General features: G+C 44.0%; 4 protein-coding genes across 4 annotated transcripts; 3 read left to right on the forward strand and 1 right to left on the reverse strand.

Annotated features, from left to right (window-relative positions):
* Positions 1–9,104: 9,104 nt before the first annotated feature.
* Positions 9,105–10,515, reverse strand: EV420DRAFT_1649936 (uncharacterized protein; the record flags this gene model as incomplete). Its single annotated transcript, XM_060478382.1, has 10 exons — positions 9,105–9,151; positions 9,203–9,226; positions 9,282–9,341; positions 9,388–9,716; positions 9,781–9,918; positions 9,983–10,081; positions 10,131–10,187; positions 10,238–10,297; positions 10,359–10,388; positions 10,445–10,515. 10 exons carry the CDS (start codon positions 10,513–10,515, stop codon positions 9,105–9,107), a joined length of 915 nt encoding a protein of 304 aa, XP_060324052.1.
* Positions 10,516–11,050: 535 nt separating this feature from the next.
* Positions 11,051–12,542, forward strand: EV420DRAFT_1485549 (uncharacterized protein; the record flags this gene model as incomplete). The annotated part of the gene is made up of 6 exons (XM_060470237.1): positions 11,051–11,188; positions 11,348–11,428; positions 11,763–11,943; positions 11,977–12,009; positions 12,070–12,226; positions 12,263–12,542. The coding sequence occupies 6 exons, from the start codon at positions 11,051–11,053 to the stop codon at positions 12,540–12,542; spliced, it is 870 nt and encodes a 289-aa protein (XP_060324053.1).
* Positions 12,543–16,993: 4,451 nt separating this feature from the next.
* Positions 16,994–17,956, forward strand: EV420DRAFT_1485550 (uncharacterized protein; the record flags this gene model as incomplete). The annotated part of the gene is made up of 6 exons (XM_060470238.1): positions 16,994–17,060; positions 17,109–17,338; positions 17,426–17,476; positions 17,575–17,738; positions 17,780–17,790; positions 17,835–17,956. The coding sequence occupies 6 exons, from the start codon at positions 16,994–16,996 to the stop codon at positions 17,954–17,956; spliced, it is 645 nt and encodes a 214-aa protein (XP_060324054.1).
* A 1,693-nt stretch (positions 17,957–19,649) lies between these two features.
* EV420DRAFT_1485551 (uncharacterized protein) lies at positions 19,650–21,899 on the forward strand (the record flags this gene model as incomplete). Its single annotated transcript, XM_060470239.1, has 7 exons — positions 19,650–19,734; positions 19,891–20,015; positions 20,348–20,471; positions 20,574–20,684; positions 20,841–21,040; positions 21,361–21,394; positions 21,514–21,899. 7 exons carry the CDS (start codon positions 19,650–19,652, stop codon positions 21,897–21,899), a joined length of 1,065 nt encoding a protein of 354 aa, XP_060324055.1.
* Between the last annotated feature and the right edge of the window lie 572 nt (positions 21,900–22,471).

Here is a 22,471-nt window from a genome sequence, read left to right on the forward strand (position 1 = left end):
ATGTACATTTATTATTTTCTAGATACTATCGACTCAACACTGGCCTCGGGCAACCCCCAGGCAATCCGGCAGATAAATAGCAAGGTGCTGAATAGTTGCTCAGGAAGCGGATGATACCGAAGCGGAGGATCGAGATATAACCACTGACTACAAACTCTTATTCTTCTGCTCTCATGCCTTAAAACTCAAAAATGCTCTACCGAAGCCGCTTTTCTGATAACCCTGACAGAACTCTATCTAATAAAGGCCAAACATATCAACCTAGTAGGCAGCTCCGGATCCAAATTCAAAATATTTATCATGTTTTTAATTTTTTTTCTCCTTTCAAGAATGCATTGTTGATGCCACTTCTTCATTACAGTACATAAGTTACACAGTGATGCCCTACCTTGAAGTGCGAGATTGGCATAGTGCCGTTCTGGCAAAAACAAAACATACTGCAAATAAGATAAAGCTAAGAGGACACGATGGTAAGGGAGTGGTGTCAATCCTACAATAGAGCAAACGGTGGTCAGGATGGACATTTCCATTTGACTGGAAAAGAAAACGTGTACCCATCTCAGAATAAAGAAAAGCCACGGCAGAATTCTCATGGACACCCAAAAAGTGTCGGAGAAACATGAGCGAAACAGTGCTCAGCTCTGCTGCTGTTCAAACATTCACTCCGTGAGGTCTAACACAATTTCACAACCAAAAATCAGGTAAGGATCAATGCGACCATAGTAAATGCAGCGACCCTCCCACAGTATGCAGTCACATCGGTTGTCTATCTGTGAGAAGAACGCGTCCTTGGTAACATGAGCCTTGACGGCCTTAGCAGTGATGTGCTTCGGGAAAATGTTCATATCATGGGAGTCGAGATGCAACCCAATGAAACTATATTTGCAAACATAGAAAACTTGTTCCGACAAAGACAGAAGGGGCACTATCCTTTGGAAAGGGACTGAAAGGGAATGGACGTCACAATATGTGAGATTTTTGATGTGATGAACGAGGGCATTAGCAGCCTCACAAGGGCCCTTTTTGATAAAAGCGCCCACCCACAAAGACGAAGCGCTGGGAGCTTGGATTGGATGTGGGATGGGGGCTAGAATTGACGGGTACGTTGGGTGAGATTGGATGGTGAGGCTGAGGCATCGAAGCTGAGCATGGGTGAGCTGATTATGTGGTCCACGGGGCTGATGAGGAGAAAGAAAGGATCTACGTATGGCAGGACACCGCAGTGAGGGAAGGGGAGGGCCTGGATAATGTCATTGTTAGAAGAGCAGCAAAAGGAGAGTATGACGCACCTCGACTCTGACTCTTGTCCTTCCATAAGCTGCTGTATCTGTTGTAGTCCTTTACCCTGCCTCTTGAATAGGTGATATCTCGAGCTGGATTGTTCATCACGTAAAAGTTCGACATCGTGCAAAAGGCTCCGCGGAAGCAAAACCCAGCTCAGAGAACATGTAATGTAGCATAGCAAGGTCGATGTAAAATCTGAGTCAGACACTGCATTGAGGACGCATAGTGTCAGTGATAGCAGACAAGTGGAAGTGCACCACAAGCGAGTGGTCTTGTCCAAGATTGATTCCGTGGAAGCAAATCGCGGTAAGGTAGGACAAGGAAGTTAGGACCGCGTCAAGGAGGATAGACAGTGTACGCACCTTCAAGGTATTTTCCCATCCTGCCCTTTGTTTGAGGTGCTGCCAGGGTCATACTTGCACCTTCATGGAGGGGCCGATGCTTCTTGCTTCAAGTCCAATATTGATCCAGGTGAGTGTTGTTCAGTTGTTAGATGAGGATATGGGGAACCAAGGTGTCCATGTCAGTTGCTGGGGTGAATAGGGCGAGAGGCGGAAGAATATTAATCATTTTTGGTTGGCTATGATCCAGTAGTGGCAGAAGCCATGTCCCCAATTCTTTCCTTTTTCAAATATCAGTTTTATCGGACATCGATCGAAAGGCACCATAATTGGTATTCAAGGCTTGTCGAGATCCACTCACTAGCCAGTCATTCACCCATTTGGGCCTAAAATTACAACCTGCTTTTGTGTGCGAGTGCTAATGGGTAATAGTGAAAAGGAAGTAAGTCGAACGAAGGGAGACATGAGAGGAGATGAAAGTGGGGAAAGTTTAATGCTTGGAAGCGATTAGCGTCATCAGGAAGGTCGGGTTCTTCCTGATGTAGATAAAGAAAGCATCGGACGACCATCGACCTCGAGCTTGAATGAGGTAAGGTAGGACCCCATCCTCAGCTAGCGCTGTTGCTCCTCCAGCATCCATGGACTGGCCAGCAAGATGTGGGTCAGGAAATAGCTTGTGCATGTGTGACAGGAACCAGCTTCAGGTGGGAACCGAACCCTCAGCAGTGATCCAAAGAGAGGGCAGAAGAGGAAATCAGTTATCTCGGGATTGAAGATACGGTGCAAACACAGGCAGTGGATTTAGTGCAGAGTCAGCAGACATGGGAATTATGATTTTGTTGCCCTCAAAGGCAAAGTCAGCTTTGTGGGCTGGTAATAGGAACGCATAAGCATCTGAGAACCACTGAATGGATGACCGATGGGTGACCTTCTTCCAACTCCTCAACTTCTTGGAGTCGGGGAACGTCATCTCTCCCAATCTGAGAAGGCCATGAAATCCTGTCAAAAGCATTGCAAGGAACAGCCGGTCATTGTGTTGCTGCGAACCACCCAGTTTAGCAATGGCAAGCCTGAGATTGTCTCAGGAAAGAGGAAGTTTACGCTTGATTGGGGATCCATGCAACCTCCTGCATCCTTTTAACGTCCTAGCAACCCAAGGACCCTGTCGGGTTGCACGAACGTCGGGAAAGAAGGGCTCCAAGCAGTTGCAAATGCCTGAGAGATAACTGTCAACAGAGTCTGGTTTGATGTGGTAAGACATGAAGACGATATAGTAGCTGAGGGTGTTAGCGGTGGGCTTGATAGGGAAGTCATGAAGGCGACAGAAAGTGATATAAGAGTTTAGGGCAGATGTGTAAGAGGAGAAAGAAGACTTGTCAATGGCCATTCCTAATGCGAGTGCACGTTCATGCTATAAGCGCTCCGGGGTCCAGACCATGCGAGCCTTTTGACAGGACCCCAGCGAGAGCTTGATCAACATCTGGATCCCCCCACCACGATTCCCAGTGGGGGTTTAAAGGTGTCAATAATGAGCTCAGGGCACAGGCATTGGGCTTTGAGTAGCCTCAGACATGACAGAGCATCTGCAATAGAGTTTCGGTGGCCAGGAATATGGACGACACATAAATCAATGTTGTACACCAAGAGGATATCCACTGTGGATTTAAGTATGGGATTGTAGAATGGAGCAGCCTTCAAAGTGTTGAAGATGTCCACTGTGTTGTGATTATCAGTTTTGACTGTGAGGCGATGTCGAAGGACTGGCTCCTGATTTTCTGCTGTCCAATGGACCGCTGAGCATACACATAGGGCCTCAAAGAAGAAAATCAGCAATGGCTCATCCTCCATGTTAGGGATTGGACAGACGAATCCCTCAGCAGTATCAGGCACCCAGAAACCCATTCCTGACAAACACGCGTCACACTCAATGGTCGTGGTGGCCTCAAAGTAGGGGTCCCAGTCCCGGGACTCGAAACAGAGCATGCCAGGAGATTTCATGATGTGACTGGCCATCCATTTGAGGTCATCCTTGATTGCTTGGCTGACCCGCAAGAGCGCAAATCCGTTCTGCTTTCCTGACATCTTGGCGTGTAAGTTGGATAGACCTGGCTTCATCAATGGGAAGACGTTGAAAGACCAGTTACTCCACCCTGACAACTGGTGAAAGTCCTTCAACAGGTGTCGTGTCGAAGCAATGAAGACTCAGAGGTTACTGAGCAAGTCCTCTTTCGCTTCATCTGACAAGGTGGCTGACATTGCATTTGGGTCAACATCAAACCCTATCACTGCTAGCACCTTCTCTGAGACTTGCTTTTTCCAGCCATGCAGGACTCCGAGTCGATCCCACAAGCATAGAAGTTTCACTTGTTTTGTTGGTAAGAGAGCATCATAAGGCTCATAGTAGGTCTTTGCCGAAACAAGCTCCCATGACCAGTTGTCATCGATGTAGGAAAACAAATCCTTGATGTCTTCCTCATTAATGGCAATCCACATCACCAGCCCATTGATGCTGTACCAGACCCTGTAAGAACCACAACCTCCAAAATTGTTGTTGTGATCGACGCTCCTCTCAATGATCTCCTCATAACCAGCTAGCTTCTGCTAATCAGTCAGGTAACCCGTGGTGACTATTTGCTTGATCTGCCAAAGAGGATGCATAGGGCAGTTACGGTACACCTTGGAGACATCTGATTTCCACACTAGGAGTTCAGCTTTAGCATTCGCAGGTGAGGAGCAGCGGAATCGCAGAAGGGCTGCAAAGAAGTTGTGTAAGGTGTCCAAGCAGGCCCCAGCAATGTCGGCATGGAGAATCATGTTATTAGGGGCAAAGTCCTCCACTGACATGTTGGAGACCATGTGGAGGTCGTCTGAGTGAGGTTTGGGTACTGTGTGAACTGGTGTACTGTACATGCCAGAAAGCAAGTCTGGCCCAAATGTAGGAGAGAAACGTTCAGCCATCATTTCACTGTCTTGGTAACTCTTGATGAAAGCTCGTTCTACCTCAGAGCATGGAGGCATCCGAGAATGATCCCATGTCGTTGGGTACTCAGGTGTTGGTCTCATGTTAGCCCATGGCCAAAATCCTTCACGAAGACCTACAAGAACTGAATGCACAAAGGGACAATTGGGATGACAAACCAGGGCAGCTTTGAGAGAGTCAACCTTGATAGGTGTTACAATTTTGAAAAGATGAGGATTATCACATATCGTAGCCACAACAGCAGTATTCTCATACTCAGATGGGGGTGGCCTCGGCAATGGAGGATCTATCTCTGTGTAGGCTGCTGTTTGGCTCATGTATCGACTACGAGGTGAGAATACCAACTGCCGTTTATATCTGGGAGCATAAGAAACCAGTTCAATGTCCTCAACTCTCTCATTATACTCTTGGAAACCACTCAAGTCTGCCCATTCACAAACAAAACCTCTATAAATATCCGATGGAGGCCTCTTAGCCAGGCACTCAAGAGGAGGATCCACTCAGGTGTTTGTCAGAGGTGTGGGGACCACAGCAGATGGTGCAGACATGGTGGTACCTACATTTTGAGGCTGATGATGGACAACGTCCTGCATTCCATCGATGACAGGGATCTTGGCTGCGAGCTCGCTTGGTTCCTTTGCCTTTCCCTTGAGAGTCAATGTTGAACTCATTGAAGGCTGCTCCTGAAGAGGTGAGGTGGGACCACTCAAGGTCAGAAAACTTGGCAACATTGGAGAGCAGGACATCTCGGCATCGACCAACTCTTCCCCGTATGGCTTGATCGAGGTTGAAGATCCTAGGGTGGAATGCGACAATGTTACTGTTGAAGAGTGAGGAGATGTAGTCATGATAGGAGTCAAGCTCCTGGGCTCGATGAGGGAATGCGATGAGCACTGCTTTGCAGTATGTGTGCCAAGTTGCACTCCATTCAGATGTGGTGCAAACAGTCTTCTTAAGGTCAGAGGAAGACAATCCGTTGGTGAGTCAGATTGCAACCCTCTCAGACACAGCATGAGTCTTGACCTTGTTGATGGAGGTCGAGTGTGTTGCTGCATACACCACATCGAGATTGATAGCTCTTCCTGACAAGAGGTTCCGGACTTCTGACTCTGGGAAGTCTGGGCAAGCTGCGTTGTTGAGGAAGCTTCGTTTGGCAGACTGGATGTCGAGTGTGTATGTGTCGACCAACTGAAGGGTTCGTTGCAGCTCGGGGTGCAATATGGCTCATGTGATCTCGCTAACTGCTGCCCATGGATAGTCTCCTTCATCGACCTGCCCTCGCTGGGCATCATCTCTCTGTTCATGGTCCACATCACTCTCTCCTTCCCTCTCATCATCATCAAAATGGGATGCAGTCCTTGATCTTGCCACTCTCCTCACTTCTCCCTCTCCTTCATCTTACTGACCGTCTTCTCATTGATTGACTCCTGGTTGACCAGGGTGTAACTGTACTTCACCTCATTGATGAGCATCCTCGTTGTCTTGCTCGTGCTCAGCGAGCATGTCGAGATACATCTGTAAGGCTTGTTCCCTGTGGAAAGAGTCTCCACCCAGTTCTTGGGGTTGAGAAGCCAGTTTGTCGGCGAGGAGTCATATGGCCCTGATTTTGGTTGTGAAACCATGTCGAAAGTCCTCAACAATTGACTCGCAGCATTGAACGATGGCAGCTTGGGCTGGATCCACTGTGGGTGGGGTTCTGTCTGTTGAACTCCTGCCATTGTTAATGGGCGCTGATTGGAGGGTGGCTTGAGAGGTGGTTCCAGCCATGGTTCCAGCATTGGCATTGTCAGACATGTGGGTGAAGAGCAAAGCGATGGAAGAAACTGATGTTTATTCAACAGTTCAAGTTCTGGCATGACAATGAGAGAGTTCAGTATAGGACCAAAGGAAGTAGAACTTAGCATACCTGGCAAGATGGTGAGAGAGTTAAGAGGTCTCATCGCCTCCACCAGGGTTATATCATAGTAGTGAGACAATCTGTCATCATCTGAGATCTCAGTGGGCCACCAAGGTAGCCAGTCTCATGCTCACATAGGGAAAGGAAGGTCCTTGGTAGAGGCCTGAATACATGCTGTGAAGTGGATATGTGCTGGTAGCAGATATGTGCCCTGAGGTGGAAAGGCGACATCTGCAGGGCAGATGTGAGAGGCCAGAAAAGGGATGTCATGGTCTCTTACCAATTACCCTTGTGTAAACACCTTTAAACCTGAATATAAGGAAAGATATTGGCTTTCTCATGCTTTTTCTTTTCTGCCATGTACCACGACCATCTTGTTTCTGGTCACTTGTTCGTTTCTCATGTGATTCATCATGGTCTGTAGAGAGAATAGAGAGATTGTACACCTACACACAATAATAACTATAAATCTTTTATCAAATTATTTTTAAAGTTCCATTGAGCTTGACAGTCACTGCAAAGATCTTCTAGTTCCACTGAACTATGTTCAATGTAAGTAACCGTACCAGTTGATCAAGTGCCTGTGTTGTGCAGACTTGCAGATGCAGAGAAAACTGTGAATCAAAGGAGCAAAGCAATGTGGACATGATGTATGTATTTAAATGTTGATTTACACCCCAGACACAATGTTTGCCACAATCATTGAGAGGACTAACTACTGGTATTTATACTGTGCCAGCTCATGCAAGTATGCTTTGGTGGAATTATCAACCCTGTGGTCATCTTTGTTGCCATCCGATGCTGGCTCAGGAAAATCATCGCCGAGTACACCAATATCTTCAAGTTCAGTGAGATATTTAGGCAGGGGTTTGGCTGGGATCATACCACTTGTTACAGCAGGTGCATTGTGTACCTTTGCAACAATCTGAATGTTAAATGACCCACATTGTTGCTGTACTTTGTCATGGTAAATACAAGGAACATGATGGCACCTTTCTCCAGCTCTGATTTGATTAGATGGCACTTGTGAATGCACATAGGGTCTAACTCTGACTTTGCATTGAAGAGGCTGGCTGTGGGCACCTGTGGAATAGTGAGCAGGCTAAAAGGCAAACCTCAAAAACCCACACACACACTCACACAACTACACAAACTACAATCACCCTTGTAAGTTCTAGGGGGAGCGATTATTTCTAATGCGATCCGACTATACTTCAATATCTCGAAGAGTTTCCCTTATCCTCAGTGCTCTTAGTGAAGCTAAGCTTTCTCTAATGAAGTCCTAAGTCTAGGAACTTTTTACAGGAAGGTCATTCACTGGCACGATGCAACCTTCAAGGCAGATTTGAGTTATAATACACAAGGGACACTGATCCTGACAGAAACAGAGGCAATACATGCCAAAACTTTAGTGAGCTCACTAAAAGAACACCACAGGCAAGCACTGACTTAGCCCGCTTGCTACACAACTGTATGTAGGGGTTCTCCAACTAACTCCAGCAGGTTATCTCGACTCAAGAACACTTCAGAAGCGCTCGGAAACAGATTCAGAAACGGAACTTTGAACAGAACTGACATGGAACAGACTGAAACAGAACAGAACAGAACAGAACTCAGATTTCCACTTCAACACATTCTCCGAACAGACTTATCACACTTAACAGCACAGAAACAGTGTCACTGATTCATATTCACTCTGACTAAGTTCTCAAAAGTCTTATCAAAAGGGTATCTCGTATTTCTCTGAGTGAGCTCACTAATTCTATGCACAGCTCGAAGTCACAAACTGATCCTTTGTTACAGTACCGCCTTCAATGCGTGCATGGGAACTCGGGGGCTCAAAACTTGGCTTCTACCTACTGTAACCAGCCTACTTATACTACAGGGGAATTAGAATTACAAACGTCATGCAGTACCCAGACTCCTACATGCGTAGCATGTTGCCACTGCCACCTTACTGAGCATCCGAGTCAGACTTCCCAGTTTTAGTCTCATTTCTATAGTGAGCTCGCTAAACATGTGCCAAGAGGTGCTCTCCCGACACCTGTGGGCTTGTTCTCTAGTGACCGGCAGGTCTAGGCACCTGGAACTATCAGTCCTGGTGTATGTCATTCAAGACTTCTTTCTTGGATTCACAGAGGCTTCTCATAGACATGGCAACAAGTGAGTCTTCTAACAATGGGACTCAGAACAATGGGACATGGGCTCGCGGACTTCAGCCGAAGCCTATTGCCCAAGTTTGTGCCGGTGATATCTGTCATCTTGCTTAAGGATTTCCCTGAATTTTCAGGTATGATGCATCACAGTTAGCGAGCACGCTAAGTGTTCTCAGTGTCACTGCAATCTTCAAGGTTTTATCTAGCTCCTGCAGGCGTGCTTGTAAGTTAGAGCCTAAGGCATTGGGTATAGGGTTTGGCCTTCTCATCATGCATGCCCATCAGGTACAGTGCTGTGACTAAGTCCTGTTTAGAATCCCGTTGCTTCTTATGCCATAAGTTATATTCCATATCATTGCACTGCATAGCATTAGTGTTGACACATAGTTTTAGTCCACTCACTCACTATATCTCAGTATGCATGTAAAACACTTTAGATTGCAAAATTACACACGTAAATAGGCTGCAGTCGCAACAGCATCATACAACGGTACTGCAGATAGAATACGTTAGAGGATGTTGTGGCATGCATCAGGAAACATACTGTCCTTATTCCATGGCTGAACAGCTAACAACAGAGTCAGTAAACTGTTAAACTACAAGAGACGTGGAGCAGCACTCACCTGGTCTGAAGGTCTTACTGTTAATACATGCTTTACTGGGCAAAGGGGGTGTCGACGGATCTGTCATGATGTCAGCAAGGATTTGAGACTTTGTTAACATACATACCTTTAGGCTTGGGATACGTCGTGAACATGAGACTGTCTTGTACAGTCTTGAAGCTGAGGAGATTGCATTTAAAATCTATCCCCATTATCTCAGCTAGAACAGATGCTTGGTGAGGCCAGAACAATGCCAAAGGTTTGATCGCAATTGCGCAATTGAAGTTGCCTTTGAAGAGGCTGGAAAATGTGACTGAACTGAGCATGAAGAAGCTCTGTGGGTAGGTGTATGCACCTGTAATCCTCTTATTGTCATACTTGAAGTCTGATGGATTGCCAAGTGCCAAGTTGGTCAGGTGAGGCATTGAAGGAATGAAGGCCAGCATCATCAAGTGCCTGCCAACAGACCTTTCAGTACTGCATTGGCGAGGGCCACAAAAAAAAAACATATAGCAAGAACGGAAAGTCATTTTGAAATCTGCTAACCCAGTCATACACCTGAATATGGTCTTCTCCATATTCCATGTTGGAATCCAGGGTTTTGACATGGCATAATTTAGGGATGGCATTGACAATATCAACCCAAGGGTTATATCCACTGTTTAGGCTTAAGACATTCAAAGTGAATATAATGTAATCACAAGTGAGTTCAACAGATGTACTTTGCTGTAGTGACAACCATCTGAGTAGATTCAGAATTCTTAGACCCCTCTGCAGGGGCTTGAGTCATCTTCGATCCTGCCTGTACAGCAGGGGCAGTGCTTGCGATGTGTTAGAAACATGTACATGACCAGGAGAACAAGAACAAACCTGTCTATCTTGTCATTGACCAGCCCATCAGTGTTAGGCATAGGAGACCATGCAATCCTGTGCAACATCGTCAAGGTTAGCATCCAACTCATTAAAAGTTAGCTTACTGAGAGTTGATATCGTCCATCTCGATGTCTTCAGGCATTGAAGGGTTTGTGTCATCCATACTAAGAGAAGCGTCAGCTAGGTCAATACCATGGAATGCATGGAATCACTGATGTGCCAGACCCATCCTTGTGCTGATTGCTGTTAGAATTGCTGAAGAAGAGGGTTAGCATGGAACCTCAAAGAAAAAAAAAAGATGCAATGCATACACAGGCAACATTAGTTTTACTTTTTTCATCTTTGGCCCAGAGGGCTTACTCAATGAGTCATGTTTGGGCATGGCGAGTGTAGCTGCAGTAGGCAAACTCAGGTCAAGTCGGAATGGTGAACAATGTTCAAGGGCATTTCAGTTATAACCAGAAAGACAGGATATATGATGCTATCTGGTAGCATGTGGGTTTGCCTTCTTACAGGGCTATATCAAGAATTCTACTTCATGGACATAGTCCAAGGAGAATGTCTGTACAAACCTCCTCGGGTTTATCATCATTCAAAATTCAACACAACACATTTAATTACAGAATGGCAAGTGAGAAAGAGCTTGTATCGACCAGTGGTCCAGGTGTAATATGAAGGGTAATCACAGTAGAGTTAAGTCCATAACTAAAGCATACATGGAGTCAAAAATATTGACTCGGTTGTGCAGAGCATCCTTCCCATATAGAAGGGCCAGAGCAGCATCCCTACGCTGCCGCTGCCACCAGATACGCAGGAGGGAAAAAAACCTGTAGCATGTGGTATTATTTTGCTTTTGAGTGCGAGATGAAAGGGTCGGGTTGCATGGTTAAACAATATGACTGTCGGTTTGCTGTTCAATGTGGCTGAAAAAGCTAGAGACGGATTTCCAATGGACGGATGATGATGCAATCTGTGCCAATAGCATGTCCAACTCTCTCAGTGGTATCAGGACACTGCGGGGGCAGCAGTCACACAGAATGAGACTACCAAGTAAGGTATATTCCATTTATTGGATATGCCCAAGTGTAAATAAGGGTTCACACCCGAATGAATACCATGAGATATCTGCTGATTTGCACTGCAGTACACGATGACATGAGAGGAGGATAACAACAGTGATACATATAATACTGGTTGATTGTTTTTTTCTTCAGTCCAGACAGCCAACATGCAGGGTCTACAAAGATGCCACTGTTCAGACAGATAGATATAACTGGCTCGAATGGCTTCGGTTTGTGCGTCCATTCTACTGACAGTTTTTATGGAGAACTAAACATAAGAAACAGACCGAGAGTGACAAACAATTTTATATTCTGGGATATGACAGCTGCAGACCTGCTATGAGTCACTTGAACCAGTACGAGGAATTATGACACCATGGGGGATTTCATGAGGAGGACCTTTTTGGTAGCCCACCTGCTACTTCCCTTCTTCCAAGAGGATGAAATTCCCTGGTTCATGGCAGCACAGCACAAGTCAGGTACCATGATCATTGGATCCATCGCATTGTCTTATTTCACTTGAGACATGGTCAGCGATTGTGATTTGGACCTGCTCATCAATCGAAAGAACTCAGTTCCCATGAGCGCATTCTTGACATCAGTCAGTTATGAGCAGCACAAATTGATGGTGACATGCACTCTCGAAGAAAAGGCATATGATGAATCACCTATCGATATCAGGTTTCCAACTCTGGGCAAGGCAGCCAAGTCCATTGACATCATAAGAGTATACAGGTCAGGGGTGACAGGTCAGGTAATTTGACTCATTACATCCGTTTGAGATGAAATCGAAGTCATTTTTGGGCTTCACTCTAGTGAGTGCATAGATCTATAATACCTCTGACCTTTATTCTAACACAATGAATTTTATATAGCATGTACAATGAACTTCATAACACATGCAAGGGCATACTCGTCATATTCTAGAGCGATGCTGGAATATCATGTTTCTGCCCTGCACTTCACAATATGCACCCATGAGGCAGAAGCTCAAGTAAAATACAGACAGCGAGGCTGGATGCCCATTATCCCGTGATTCATCGCTGACAGTGACGTCTTATGGGATAGTAAACTAGACTTCCCTGAAGTCAACTGTTTCATTGGTGACCATTACACACTGCATTGGTCGTTAGTCAAAGACAGATCCATGATGATGTTAGGATGGCCAGTCCAAGAGGATGACAATACCAAGCTCAACATGCATTCATGGATGCTAAAGTATGTGGAACTGAGATGGAAGGGCACAGTCATAAGCTTTGTGGTGCTGAAGGGGAGAAAGATGGTCAAGTCATATTGTTTATCTGATGGTATGCTGGCAAAGATTGCACTGGACATGGGTACTTGGTAGGTGCAATGTTCTAACATACTAATTCATAGATGATCACACTCTAATCACATAACAGGGGCAATCTCAAAATCAGGGAATTTATAACCAACTGCCATAAAAAAGTAGTATAGTTATGTTATGCATTCAAAGTCTTTGTATTCAGGAAGTTAGCATTCAGTTTATAATAAGAACTTCAGATGTACAAGGGGGTCTATTGAAAATCTTGTCCATAAACTGATTGGATCACCACTTCAAGTTAAATTTCATACTCATACACAAGTATGGCAGCTGTTCCTCCATATGTGAGCGATATATGTTGAGGTATGCTTCATGTTCTTCATTGGGTACAGTCAAGGAGATATTCAGCTCTGAAAGCGAACCCAAGCTGCAGAGATAAAAATGGTCATCCAATGCTCTAAATGCATCATACATATGGAGTCCATCCATGACCAGTATGACGAGTTGCATCACCATTAATGCAGACGATGATATGAATATCAAGCTGTTGATACAGCTCTGCAGTTGTCTGTATGGGACAAGAACAGTACATGTTTTGAGGCGAGTCAATGTACTGAGGTCAACATATGCGTCGCCAGATTCATTGTCTGTAGATAGAATGTCTATGAGTGATTCACATGAATCGAGTGACAATGCATCACTTGCCTAGATATTCCAATATTAGATGCTGCAATGTTGTACTCGCCAAACAAACAAGATGTTGAGTGAGACATACATCTTGCATGGATAGGGCAAGCTGCAAAGTGGATACGAGGATAGGAGTCATTCGCCAAAGGACCCAATCTGCAAAATACTCATGTAACTTTATGGTGTTTGGATCATTTATATCTTCATCCGATGTTGCGACTGCAGCCTATTTACGTGTGTAATTTTGCAATCTAACGTGTTTTACATGCATACTGAGATATAGTGAGTGAGTGGACTAAAACTACATGTCGACACTAATGCTATGTGGTGCAATGATATGGAATATAACTTATGGCATAAGAAGCAATGGGATTCTAAACAGGACTTAGTCACAGCACTGTACCTGATGGGCATGCATGATGAGAAGGCCAAACCCTATACCCAATGCCTTAGGCTCTAACTTACAAGCATGCTCATGGGAGCTAGATAAAACCTTGAAGATTGCAGTGACACTGAGAATACTTAGCATGCTGATGCATTCAGTAATGGGCAGCGCACAAATGAAACAAGCATCTAGATCATCAATCTAGATACTAAATCACACACACACACTATCACCAATGTATATAAGTTCAAGGGTGAGTATGGTAGAAGCACTCGCAATGTACTTAGATTTAGATAATCTAGTGGAGTTTTGTCTGAAAACAACTTCAATTCTTCTTTTGATGTGTTTTACACAAAGTACACTAGTCCGCAATAGCGGGGTTTATGAACTTGTTTTGCAAGGTATAGTCGAGCAAGTTATACTTGTTTTGACATCATCTAGAAGAGCTTCTAGCAGACACTTCAAATAATCAAACAACCAAAGACTCCGAGGTCTACAAAGAGTGCAAAATCACTCTACAAAGAATGCACAGGTTCTGACTTCAAGTACAAGACTTGCAAAGAGTACACAGACTCTGGAGTTCCTTGAACTCGACGATTGTTCGAACTTAAAGTGTTCTAGGGCTTATTTTACTTCAACTAGATGAGGTCTTTTGACTTAAAGTCGACTCAGCACATCTAGATTGCTAATCTCAGAGTGAGAGAGAGCACGAGGCCTTTGTCCATGGAGCAGTTCAATTAACTAGCAAGGCGCAAATGCGGGGACAGCTCTACTTCCTACTTAACTCTTCTAGATTACTGTAGTTGCCCTTATGGGTTGACTTTGGTAACTTAATTCACTTCAGTCGAGGATATGCAATAAAACCAGTGATTGATTAGGTAGCTATACAGGCTACTAGCACAAACGTGGGGGAATGCTTTCCTGCCGTTATGCGTCTAGTTGCTGCTAATTTATACAATTCGTGTTCTAGGTATAGGAGCCCGTATCTACAGTAATTATGGTACGAGCTTTGGAATTAATACAAACAGTGAGTCACTATCCTACAAGTATTGCGCCATTCCATAGTTTCTATTCAGTTTGACACGACTGCACCGGGTTATTCTGTCACTGAGGAGTGCCCTACTGGTCCATGGATGCTCCTTCTTCCGTCTGCAAGGCTTGCTGTGTGCCGTATGTATTGAATACTGTGGTCTGCACAGGATCTCGAGGATGTAACCACCGATCGCGATCAGCTGCAGGTCTGAGATTATATTCTGTTGATCACTGCACAATCAAGGTCAGTCATCTTGGTACCCAATGTGGCTATTCATTCTTCCAAGGTTATTCCTTTCCTAGCCTGAGTTGATCTCGAAAGCTGATCTGTTTCTTGACTTAGCAATTTTTCTTGACAGGTTCTTTCTACTCGTTGAGATGACGAGGCATCTAGTTCATTCCATTCTTCAACTTCTTGGTTTTTATACTTCATACAGACGAGTCCCCAAGATTTGACTGTAATAGTCTTGTTTAGGTAGGGCTTAGCTTGGCATGTTGATGGCTGGTAGAATTCACTCTTTGAGATGTCATTTCTAAGTCCATTCTGTACTGCCATGCTTTCATTCTTTATGTAGTATTTAGCTACCAGCATGAAGCCTCCACTGTAGCTCTCTGTACCGCTTGTAGATTGCATAAACTGATGTAAAATTGCAAAATCTATGGGTAGCCTGATACCAGGCATATCAGCGCTCACTAACTGTGATGTGTCGTACCTGAAAATCTGGGGAAATCCTTAAGCGAGATGACAGATATCACTGGCACAAACTGGGGCAATGGGCTTTGGCCGAAGTTCACGAGCCCACTTCCCATTGTTCTGAGTCCCATTGTTAGAAGACTCACTTGTTGCCATGTCTATGAGAAGCCTCTGTGAATCCAAGAAAGAAGTCTTGAATGACATACACCAGGACTGATAGTTCCATGCACCTAGACTTGTCAGTCACTAGAGAACAAGCCCACGGGTGTCGGGAGAGCACCTCTTGGCACACATTTAGTGAGCTCACTATAGAAATGAGACTAAAACTGGGAAGTCCGACTCGGATGCTCAGTAAGGTGGCAGTGGCAACATGCTACACATGTAGGAGTCTGGGTACTGCACGACGTTTGTAATTCTAATTCCCCTGTAGTATAAGTAGGCTGGTTACAGTAGGTAGAAGCCAAGTTTCGAGCCCCCGAGTTCCAGTGCACACATTGAAGGTGGTGCTGTAGCAAAGGATCAGTTTGTGACTTTGAGCTTTGCATAGAGTTAGCGAGCTCACTCAGAGAAATATGAGATACCCTTGAGAAAAGACTTTTTGTGCACTTAGTTCTGAGAGAATAAGAATCAGTGAAGCTGTTCTGTTCCATTGAGTGTTGATAAGTCTGTTCGAAGTATGTTCTGAAGAGGAAAAGTGAGATCTGATCTGATCTGATCTGTCTGTTCTGTTCTGTTTCTGTTCAGTCTGTTATGCATCAGTTCTGTTTCAAGTTTCCATTTTCTGAATCTGTTTCTGAGCACTTCTGAAGTGTTCTTGAGTCGAGATCATCTGTTGAAGTTAGTTGGAGAACCCCTACATACAGTTGTGTAGCAAGCGGGCTAAGTCAGTGCTTGCCTGTGGTGTTCTTTTAGTGAGCTCACTAAAGTTTCAGCATGTATTGCCTCTGTTTCTGTCAGGATCAGTGTCCCTTGTGTATTTTAACTCAAATCTGCCTTGAAGGTTGCATCATGCCAGTGAACAACCTTCCTGTAAAAGTTCCTAGACTTAGGGATTCATTTGAGAAAGCTTAGCTTTGCTAAGAGTGCTGAGAATAAGAGAAACTCTTCAAGATATTGAAGTATAGTCAGATTGCATTAGAAATAATTGCTCCCTCTAGAACTTACAAGAGTGATTGTAGTTTGTGTAGTTGTGTGAGTGTGTGTGTGGGTTTTTGAGGTTCGCCTTTTAGCCTGCTCACTATTCCACAGGTGCCCACAGCCAGCCTCTTCAACGTTTAACTACTCGATTTACTGTGAGGATCAATGTATCCACGTTGCATAGCAAGGAGGAAAGAATTATGTGATCGAGCCTTGGACATGTCATGGCTAGGACATTAAAAGTGCAAGGAGTAGACCAAGTATCCATGGGCTTATCTGAACTTTCCATTGTTCATGAGGGAGTGTTTCTCCATAGAAACTATTCCCTGTTCTATGCTGGACAAGGTGATGAGTTGATGTGATATTTCATACAAAATAGGTTTTTGTGAAAAAAAAAAAATGGATAGAAGATCCTTGGTATGCCCACAGTGATCAATAAGGACCAAATGGAAGCCAGCAGATTAAACCATAGATAATTTAGCAGGCAATTACAAATTAAACTACCCACTCATAGACAGGATACATATAAGATCTAACATTGAGTGGCAATAGCACTAGGAACTGTATCCATACTGCACCATGTCATTCACTCAATATGCTGTGACTATCTCTAACTTAAAGTCAATCATGGGCGATGAAACCCTCAGTGAGTCACCATGACCCATGTTAAGCTCATATCTGAACTGTGATGCAGGGACCGAATATTATGATGTGATCACATTCTGCAGTAATAGCTTGTCTCAGCTTGCAGGTTACGGAGATATCCAGCAACTGCTAGCTGAGACTATGGTCAACTCTGAATCTCAGCTGGACACTTCATTCATTGTTAGCCAAGATTCATGGGAAGAGATGGTCTTTCATATGCAAGGAATTATTCTCAAAGTTGCTCTCCCTCCCCATGCGAGGAAATACGAACAACCAATGGTCAGACTATTCAATACAACATGTACACGAGGTTCTGACATCTATGTAGGGTAGCCATCAATCAACTACAACAAACCATCACTATAGTTGGACTGGAAGGAGACCATCAGTTCACCGATGCATTGGTGGCAATTAGTTGTATGCTCGACCTACTGAGCCAATCAGAGGCAAATTGCATATGGACATCACAGCAGATGTGAATGGGCAATGGTGCCCAAGTCACCTTTTGCAACCAGTTACTAACCCTGTTGTATATGGTCAACAAAGAAGATGTGGTGGTATTACCTACCATGGTTGATCCTCACAACATGCTGTCAAAGGAGCTCCAGCCCAACAAATTCTCGTTTACAGAGAATTCTAAGATGTCACTGGAAAAATATAATTGGACATCTGATGGCCAGTAAGTAAATCATTTTACAACCATTCAATATTGGCTGATAGAATACACATAGGTACATTCACACCACTGACCTTGATCCTTGTACTTTCTGCCCAGGCCAGATCATTAACATAGGCATATCATTCTGCTTATGCAAGCATGGAAATGGCATGTCATTTGTTCAGCATCTGGATAGTATGGCACTGATGTCAACCATGGGAGCACCTGTAAGAGAATAGTCTTTTCATCTACTGGATGAGCCAACTCACAGCAATATTTAGCTGGTACAATCTGCAGAAATGGCCAGTAGAAACCATGAAGTGAGATGACCATTGCCCTGCAAACATAGACAAGAAATTCTCAAGATGACATAGATCATATTGCAAAGACTTTAGTTCACCACTCTTATTATGCAATAAAAGTAAACATTATATTTATATTATAATCAATTTTGTTTTGTTTTTTTCATGGAGGGGAGGAAAGCAATGGAGATAAATTTTCAACATGTGTATAAAAAACAACCCAGCCTGACCATTTACCCATATCAACACCTACTCAGCCAGCCCTGACTTGGGGCTTGAATCCACATGCTTATCCAAAAAGACAGTCCACACTTTGTGTACATTCTGAGCCTCATCCCATTCTGGTCCTTTCGCAGTCTCTATCCATCTTGCAAGCCCTTCCACTTGTCTCAAGATGTAGTAAATGTTTTCAAGAGCTTCACATAGCTCATGCAATGCAGTCAAGAGGGGAAATGACCAGGTCTATCCTAACAGGACTGATGACATATTAGCAAATGCGTCGTTGAGCGAGCTGTCGATCATGATGAAATCCATGGGGCTGGGCACAGAGGAGGGGTAAGCCAGAACAGAATGAGGGTAGGTGCTGGAGACTGATTTGAAGGCAGGTGTGTCCGACCACCCATCTGACCTCTGCCCCATGTTGGATGTGTTGGATGATGAAGGTGGATGAGTGTCTAGCACATGCACACCAGATACAGTTACGGCTTTGTTGTCGACTGAACTAATATGGATACCCTTGGGAGCTTGTGATATGGTCATTTCAGTCAAGCCCTGCTTATCATTTACAGTCAACACAGTTGTATACCACGCATTCATGAGAATAAAGCTCTACATCCAAACCTGAGAGAAGAGTATACAAGTCGGTTGCATTCATGGTGGTGGACAATGAGAAAGAATTGACAACAATTGAGCATCAAAAGTACAGTGTATCACTGTACATGACAACATCTGATCGACATTCTCAAAGTGTGTCTGTGCCAAAATTGTGTGAGAGCTTTCTATTCGGTATATGTAAGGCTGAGACCTAGAGTTGACTGTTGCCACAATGACCCAATTCTGTGAGAAATATGAATTGCTACCCTGACAAATGAAGGGATCACTAACTGTGCTTCCTTGGGCCAAAGTTGTAGTGATATTGGACTGCTGCATGACTGTCTATCGGAAGGCAGTTCATCGTTGCTCTCCATGTATGCAATAGACAAGGCATCATGAGGTTGTATGCAAACATATGTGCAAAAAGAAAGATAGCCTTGTATGCCTGGCATGACATATAAATGATGCAACCTACAGCACAGCATCAACCTTACCTATCAACGACTTAAGGCGATGGTTTCCAGAACTGTGAAGGACAGAAAAGGTGTTTGGGGACTTGTGAAGTCCTAAAACGCCTTGTCTCCAAAAGTCTGAAAGATTTCAGACCTTCGGAGAAAGGGCAATGTGTGCCATATCCCATTAGAGAATCTGATTCCCATGGGTTCTCTTTTTTTCCCTGTCCTCCATCGCGATCAAATGTAAGTGGATTCAACATGTCCAACATGTTTGTATTATAAACGTAACATGTAGAGCATTTTGAGAGAATGAAAATATGCTGCAAGATAATGAAGCTGAATGACATGAATGGCATTGTAACATGGATCACATGTTTCTTGATCTTGAGGCAGCAATTGACAATGATGCATTGGAGGAAGATGATGATAGTGATGACAAGGTAGCAGGTATGTCATATATCAACAAGTCCTGTATACCATGCCAATGTAACATAGATTTCATTGATGACACCAAGTCAACTAATGAGATATGAACTACTGCCAAGTCTGTATATAAAGAGCATGAAAGAGATGGATTTGATGAAATAATAAGTGGAATTGCAGAAAGATGGATATCATCTGGAAGCGGGAGACAAGAACTCAACAAGAACTCATTGAGTGTGGACTATCAGTTGGGCACCACTGCCAATATTCATGAGTTCAACAAAAATGACTATCCATTATGGAGGGTATGATGTGGAGTGAGTACGTTTCATATGTTCAGCACAGTTTATTGAATGCATCCAGCGCTTCTGAGAATACAAAGCTATACACCACATCATGAGTAACACTGGAAGACATGTCAGCATCCAATCCATCCTTTACTGCAACAGCTTATGGGGATGGATATACATGGAAGCACCTTATAACAAGGCAGTAAGATCATTTCTTCTCATGACACCTGGAGTTCAGAAAATGGGAGATGCCCTGCCATGGTGGCTCAGAGTTGAAGCAATAGACATCGCAGAATGGGAGATAGTACTCTGAGAGGATGATCACATCAAGCATCTCCTTCAAGCAGGTTCTTGGGTTCGTGTCAAACATGGGACATATTGAGGCGACGTCGGTGTTATATGAAGTTACACCAGGACATGTCGTGGTGTTGCTTATTCCTCAATTGAGCCTCAAACTACCTATCAACCAAGGTAAATGCTGACACTGACAGGAGCGACCAGCTGTATCCTATCTGTTTAATCCATTGCATTTTCATGACAGTGCTGACATGACCAACCACGAGCCATCATCAGGTCAAGCTGTTACAACCTTTCATGGTCATAAGCTACTAGAAGGATTTCTGCTGAAGAAGATATCCTCTTATGGAATCAAGGAAGCCACCAGTATAGATCTGTCTGTTGCAGGTATATTTCTGACTAGCAATCTACCAGAAGTACATGAATGGACATGAAACATGCCTCTGCCTAATGGGTGGGTATTTGATACTGATGAATGGGTGATAATCAGGTCATTAGGCTTGAGCAGCACAGTGATCAAATCCATGCAAGATTGCATATAAGTGTGGGATGCGAGTACATCAACAGCCATTGAGACAACCTACTGGGACCTGTGCAAGGATTTTTCACCAGGAGATTTCATTGTAGCCACTGTAGATGCACTCAAAGGACATCAAGGATGGGTCATTGAGGTGCATGAGTTAAACAATATTGAAGTAGTTGTTCTAGAATGGAACACTGACAGGAACCAAATGACGATAGAGGTAAGCTATTAAAGGAACACTCACAGTCAAGCTGATCCCTCTAAAGTTCTTCACCACCCACATCAATTCAAGCCATTGAGGTGCACCATCTGATAAAACATATGCCTTCCTTCAACCTAACAACACATGCGAACTAGGAGACCAGAAACAAATATGTGAAGTGCCATGGAAAGGTATACAAGTAAACATTTCGATACCTGGGCATAAAAAGAAAGGCAGAACTGTAGAAGACATCGTATTAGATCCAAAGATTCAGAGCAGCATCAAGGTGACAGTCCGTTACGACGCAGTGTACAATCCCAATAGACCATACCATACAGAGGGTGTACCCTACGAATACATTACAGAATGCAGGTTAGTGGTCCAGTTTACTCTTTGAAGTATTGACACTGATTGACCTTCAAGATCGCAATGGCCTCTATATTCATACTGCCCATTGTGGCCAAACAAGATGATGTACTGCCCATGAGCAGAAACACTCATGCATGAGAGAAAGCTGTTCGATAGCCACATGCTACTGAGCAAGATAACAAACCTGCAAGAAAGAGAGAGAAGCACATCACCAGTTCGTGGATGCACACCACCTTTCAAGGGAGAACATCCACCATCCTCTGAAATTATCACAATGGAAGATGCAGCATGGAATCCAAGGGCAAATGAAGGTGAGACCCTTCCAAAGGATCACTGGATATACAATGAGGTATTCAAGGGAAAGCAACTTGTGGTCAAGGCAGACAGGGTAGAGAAAATCATATGGACAGAAAGGGACAGAAAAGAGGTCATCCTGTGGTATCGAATTGGACATGCTACAAAAGTATTGAAACCAAAAACACTGGTACCCTCTCATCCTACACTTTGAGACACCAACATCTTCGTTATCATACATGGGGAACATGTGGGGAAGGTAGTCCGGCCTCAATGGTTCAACAAGAATGCGACTGGTCATAAGTTCCAGGTAGCTGTTGTCATGCAGAACAAAGGTACACCTGATGTTCTGACAGGGGAGGAGCTGGACATAGAGTTGAAGGACATGACAAAGTTGGCGGAATCAAAAGAAGAAGCGAAGATGAACACAACACTCAAAAACACAATTATTGTAACTGTACAGAAGAACAGACGTCCCCTGAAATAATATACTGCTACTGTATTGATAGGACATATACCACAAAATGTGCTGTTTTTGAACCAAGTCTGTTCAGATTAAGTCTATTCAGTGATATACTGCAAAGTAGACCATCTTCCTTCATCCCGTCATGCTCATAAGACGTATTCAGCAGAAATATATGTGACGCAAAGTGATTTGCACCAAAATAGATGATGAATGTCAATACATATGCCTGCATGCCTCCCTGAACAGGTACCATGAGTTCAGGACTAATAGAAGTTCAGGCAGTGTACTCTGGCCAGAGCTGAAAAGACAATAGAGGAGGC

Source organism: Desarmillaria tabescens (genome assembly GCF_030435595.1).
Source record: "Desarmillaria tabescens strain CCBAS 213 chromosome Unknown EV420scaffold_68, whole genome shotgun sequence".
Classification (NCBI taxonomy): domain Eukaryota; kingdom Fungi; phylum Basidiomycota; class Agaricomycetes; order Agaricales; family Physalacriaceae; genus Desarmillaria; species Desarmillaria tabescens.